This window comes from Triticum aestivum, chromosome 4B, assembly GCF_018294505.1.
Source record: "Triticum aestivum cultivar Chinese Spring chromosome 4B, IWGSC CS RefSeq v2.1, whole genome shotgun sequence".
NCBI classification, from domain to species: Eukaryota; Viridiplantae; Streptophyta; class Magnoliopsida; order Poales; family Poaceae; genus Triticum; species Triticum aestivum.
The window spans coordinates 1288630-1294240 of record NC_057804.1 but is presented as its reverse complement, the minus strand read 5'-3'; the positions used below and the strand labels follow the sequence as shown (position 1 = coordinate 1294240).

The 5611-nt window shown below is 44.1% G+C and overlaps 1 protein-coding gene across 2 annotated transcripts; it reads right to left on the bottom strand.

Annotated features, from left to right (window-relative positions):
• Positions 1-746: 746 nt before the first annotated feature.
• LOC123094124 (AT-hook motif nuclear-localized protein 20) lies at positions 747-2523 on the bottom strand. 2 transcript variants are annotated; one of them, XM_044516189.1, is made up of 3 exons: positions 2276-2523; positions 1509-2002; positions 747-1436 (listed from the first exon to the last, which is right to left on the bottom strand). In XM_044516189.1, exons 2-3 carry the CDS (start codon positions 1880-1882, stop codon positions 1016-1018), a joined length of 795 nt encoding a protein of 264 aa, XP_044372124.1. In that variant the 5' UTR covers positions 1883-2002; positions 2276-2523; the 3' UTR covers positions 747-1015. The 2 variants fall into 2 exon arrangements, with proteins under 2 accessions (XP_044372124.1, XP_044372123.1); XM_044516188.1 differs by having other exon boundaries at positions 747-2002.
• Between the last annotated feature and the right edge of the window lie 3088 nt (positions 2524-5611).

The window sequence follows — 5611 nt, the reverse complement described above, 5'->3', positions numbered from 1 at the left end:
CTTGGCCTCTGCATTAATTGATGCACACAACCATATGGTATTAGGGTTTTGCTTTGAAAACTGTGTTTAGACAAAGACTTGTATAAATCTCTAAAAAGACTTATATAAAAAAGGCCCGTAAACTTGATGAAATGACCACACATGGCCACCTCTGCACTCTTCGCAACTTCAACTTGTCAAAACTGTGCTAGAAATGTGGAATAAAATTCATGTAACCCAAGGATTGAGCAATGTCGATCGAGTAAAATTTGCTAAAAAGATGACTCGAGCAAAGTTTATTTTAGTTAGTCAGAAGATTAAATTCCATAAGTATCTTGTATACATTGATCTATCGGCCCAAGCAAAACTGATTAATCTTGCAACATCATTGCGAGAATTGTGGAATTCATTATCAATATTTCTCAGCAATGTCAGGCTCTTGTGCTCACTTAAATGTAATAATTGCATGAAACAAGCTATGTATTTATATTCACCATTCCTTCGTCCCCTATGAGCGTTGCTACATAGACGACAACCCTGGACGATTTTCAGACGATTCAGCAGATCAAGCCATTGATGCGTGGAGCAAAACTGACCAACACCGTTCAATCAAATATCGTCCAGCGTTCGTCTAGGCTACTATCGTCCGCGTAGTAGTTTCGGTCCCCTATATATGCATGCAATAATCCAAGAGATGGAGTGTATATAAGAGTCATACATTTGGAGATTTTGTATTTTACCATACAATCACTAATTAATCAATCTGCTGGCAGTAAAAGGAGCTCATATATATATAATTCCTCATACATGAATTAGAGCAAGCAACTCCAGATGATTTTTCACAGATAATAAGCAAAAGCAAATTAAGCAGAGATTCTAGTTAATTACCAGCTGCTAGATGTATATGCAATGCAAGTTCTTCTCTAGTTATTGGTATGACGATGGACTTTGTTGAAGATCTGATCTTGATGATGCTCGGAGAGGTCGACACATGGACCACTCCTGAAGTCCTGACTGATTGATGCTAGGTAGGTAGCTAGTAGGGCGGCCGTGCATGCGCCGCCCATTCCGGTGCCGCGTGCCCGCCACCTCCCGGCATCAGGTTCGGCGGCACGCCGTACATCGGCATCCCCGTGGCGGAGGGGTCGCCGGCCATCATCGGAGGAAGAGGAACACCAGCACCGGGGGCACCGTGCCTGCGGGCGGCGTCGAGCTGGTGGTGATCCTCCTCGGCGTCGTCCAGCGGCAGCCGCTCGTAGGTGGCGTTGGCAAAGGTGGACGCGATCACCATGACGGGCCCGGCTGCGGTGAGCGCGCCCACGACGCTGCCCCCGACCACCTGCCCCTGCCCTCCGGCCAGGTACACGGTGAGCCCCGTGGAGCCCGGCGGCGAGGGCCCGGGGAGGAAGGTGCCGGTGAGGGAGAGTATCTCGAAGCGGCCGCGCAGCGCGACGACGGCCCCCGGCGCGGAGGGCTGGCGCAGGGCGACGTCGGCGACGGTGCCGGCGCCGCTGAGCACGCAGACGCCGCGCTGCCTGCGGCGGGAGAAGTGGGCGATGGACTCGGCGACGTCGGCGCCGCCGGCCACCTCCATGACGTGGCTGCGCAGCGCGTTGGGGCTGTCGCGCGTGACGAAGATGGGCGGCTTGGGCTTGTTCTTGGAGCCCGGGGGCCGGCCGCGCGGGCGGCGGTTCGCCGGCACCACCACCGCGCCCTCCTTGGGCTCGTCGTCCTGCCCGCTGCCCCCTCCGCTGTTGCTGCTCTCCCCGTCGACCTTGGGCGCCGCCATGGCGTCCTCCAGCTGCTGCTGCTGCTGGTTCTGGTTCTGGTTCTGGTTGCTGGCGAGGCCTGATGCAGGCGGCGCCTCCGTCAACCGGCCTTCGTCCCACCACCTGTTGGCCATCTGCACCTAACCTAACTGATCTCTGCTCCTTTCTTGATCTGCTCTTCTTCTTCTTGGTGGCTAGCTAGCAAAGCTTTCTTGATTAATTAGTTGTTTTCTTCACACCATGATGCCCTGGATCTGCACACAAATGAAATGAAGATCAGAGAAGCTTCATGTCAACACAAAAGAGATCGAATCGACGAAAACTAGCAACAACCATATATACATGTGATAGATACTTGTTTACAGAATTAAGAATATGATGTGTGTGGGGATTGGGAAACAGCTCCTTGTTATCCTTTGATTTCATGAGCAAGCTAAAGAAAAGGATGCATGGACCTAAAGGGGCCGGGATCGATGAACCTGATCTAGTATCTAGCTAGGAGATGGAGAGGAAATAGAGATGAGTACCTTGTGCGCCATGAAATTGCAGATAAGCAAACCAGGAAGATCAAGAATTAGCTACCTAGATCCCCATCGATTCGATTGATCTAGTATGAGGTTTTTGTTGGTGTGCAGTGGACTAGCTCAGGCCTCATCTAGTGTGTGTGTTGTATATATGGAGGATCGAGAAAGCTAGCTAGCTAGAGGGTAGAAGAGGAGGAGGAAGACTTGCTTGCTGCGAGCTGAGTAAGCAGGCTTTGTCATGGAGAGGGATGCATGAGGTGTGTTGATGGTACCTTGTAGTTGTACTTGTTCCACACCTGCCCCCAAGCTAATTCACCTCTCTATAGTTATCAAAAAATATTCACTTCACTATAGATCGATCCATATGTATGTATACTAGTACTAAAGCAGTATGTGTACATGGCATTCTTCTTCTTACATACAGAAAATTAAGGCTAAGTGTGCACCCCTTTAACTTGGTTTACCTATATTTTACGGTGGGTAACGTGGTGGGGAGTACAACTCCCACATACAAAAAAAAATACTTCGTATGATTGCATGGACCACTATTGGTACCATTTTTTTAGCTGCCTACAAGTATGTAGTACTTAAAAATGAGTCACCCTGCTACCATCAAATGTGGATTGGCATATATTACCAGCCCCACCAACCGGTTTATTCATGTTAAATTAATGTAAGGTATACTTTTCAACGCCGTGATTTTGAATACGTAGCCTTACACCGAATTTTATATAAAAATGAAAATGACCATCGATCCAAGTAGAAAAAAAAAATCTATGGTGTATACACAAAGATCTACTATGGGTTTACTCAAGATCTTCTATGGGGTGATTTTGTATACGTTGCCTTCACTGATTTGTATAAAAAAATGACAATGACTGTCGATCGAACTAGAAAGATCTACGGTACATACACAAAGATCTACGGTGGGTCTTGTCAAGATCTTCTACGTAACAAGTACGTGGGCTCTAAGGCACTCTCGCCAGGCCAGTGAAAACTTGATGACTCGCACTTCTCGTCTGGTTGGATGAAGAGAGGTAATTTTTCTTTCGTTTTGCAACCTTAAGTCTCACACATAAGATTTTAAGAAGACCAGTGTCGGGAAAATATCCCACTTTGTGAGCGGTTCCCATTGGGGTTTTCATTTTGTATGTATAAGCATGTTACAATTGCCAAAGTCTTATGTATTCCACCGGCAGATGTGGTATTTAGGCTCTATCAAACTGGCCCATGGCTAGTAGAACAGTTCCATTCTTAGACCAACGTATTTTTATAGCTACCGCTAAGTATATACTTCAAAATAAACCATCCTACCATCAAATGTGGATTGACATATATTACCAACCCAACCAACCGCTTTATTTATGTTACATATAACATATACTTCTCAACATCGTGATATATATGCTGATTTGTATAGAAAAAAGGAAATAGTCATCGATCCAAGTAAATGATAGAATGGAAGCGGATTAGGAGCACTCGGGTACTCCAACCCCCCCCCCCCCCCCTCCCGGCATGGGTATATTCAAAAATAACTTAGTAACTCAAAAAATCCTCGAACTATTTTGGAAACAAATATGACAAGGTATTATACTCGTATAAAAAGTTTGGCCAAGGAATGATTCCCGTTGACTTCAGGCAAAAAAAACAAATTAATGGCGACAATATAGCATAAATAGTTCTATCGTTTTTGGCAAATCTTTGACCCTGGATACAATGAAAGGCATTCCATGTTTAATCTTTTTATACGAGTGCACTACTTGGTCATATTTGATTCCATAAAAAGTTCTGCAATTTTTTGACATTTTTTTCATTACAAAATTATTTTTGAATATGGGGGGGGGGGGGGGGGCACCCGAGTGCTCCTATGTATTTTCGATGATACAATGGCCAACTTCTTTTCCGACAAACATGAGATTACACCACCAACCTTTCTATTAATAGGTGCACGGAGCAATGTATTCATTAATTGGAAGTGCGTTAGAGCGAGCGCATCACACTAGGTACGTAGTAGCGATAGAGTATCCATATATATACAACTCACGCATCAGAATTTTGATTATAAATGACACAAGACAGGCAATGCCAGGTTATTTCATACTCACTCCGTTTCAAAAATAGATGACTCGACTTTGTACTAACTTTAGTACAAAGTTGGGTCATCTATTTCGAAACGGAGGGAGTACGTCTTAATTAATTAATTATACATGAAAGACCATTATTTGTTGTGGTGTTGGTGGGGCCGATTATACTATGTATATTTATAGTTTACAATGGGACGAGTGCAGTTAGGCTGGGTAGGAGGGAGTATGTTGGAGATTAGGCCTCCTTGCAAGAACGCATGCACGCTCTACATTTATTTTTCGTTGCATGCATGCTGATGTAGGTAGGTATCACGTAGTATTGTATACGTAGCTTGATTTATCTTCTTCCACCTATCTGGGCTTTGTGCGAATGGACAGCTGTCACTTATTTGGTAGGTTCAAAATACCAGCGTTTTCCAATTACAAATACTATTGCAGATGTGTGTTAAAGATATTTGAACTGGTTAATGTACTTTACATAAAACCATGCATTTCTTTCTTTTGACTTCCCATGTTCATGTGTAACATGTTTTTTTAGAAACACTGAACAAACACAGAACACTCACATATACGCATCTACAAACATTCCTATAAGCACTTTCAAGAGACTGAACCAACAAATTTTGAGATTGACAAAGTGGCCAGAGGCACCTCGTAGTTGGCAAGAACATCATCTTGTACATCGCCAGAATGCCTGAAATAAACTCAGAAAAATGTGGTCACCCATGCCAAGTCCAGGACTTCAACTCGGTGGTTCCTCCACAACAAACATAACCATCTCAGCTACACTCAATTTGATACATACATCATGTTGATGTACGCTCCTGTTGATGACTATCTGTATACAGATGCGTAAATCCTCACAAGGGTTTTTCAATCAGTTATATTTATTTATTAACTTAATATATCGCGTCAAGGAGATATGATCGAAAAGAGTTACACGTGCATGACTAGAAATACTACTACTAATATATACGTATAGTAGAAGTAGCTTGCATTATGCATTATGCCTTTGTTGTGTCGAAATAATCATGTGGTCGTATGATTTACTGTTGTTGATTAAATCGTCCGGACACTTCCAAAGTCCGTCCTATTTGTTAATTAAATAAACTAATCCCCTGATTAGACTAAGTACGGTTCCCAACAGCTAGGGCTGATCCTCTGTACATTATGGCTACCATACTGTCGTGTACCAGTACCACCCACATGGATGTTTCTTGTCAACCATTCAAGATCACTTTTAGTTGGGAAGAAA

Coding starts and splice junctions, on each gene's coding strand:
- LOC123094124 (XM_044516188.1), bottom strand. CDS start 1,882: ATGGCCAACAGGTGGTGGGACGAAGGCCGGTTGACGGAGGCGCCGCCT.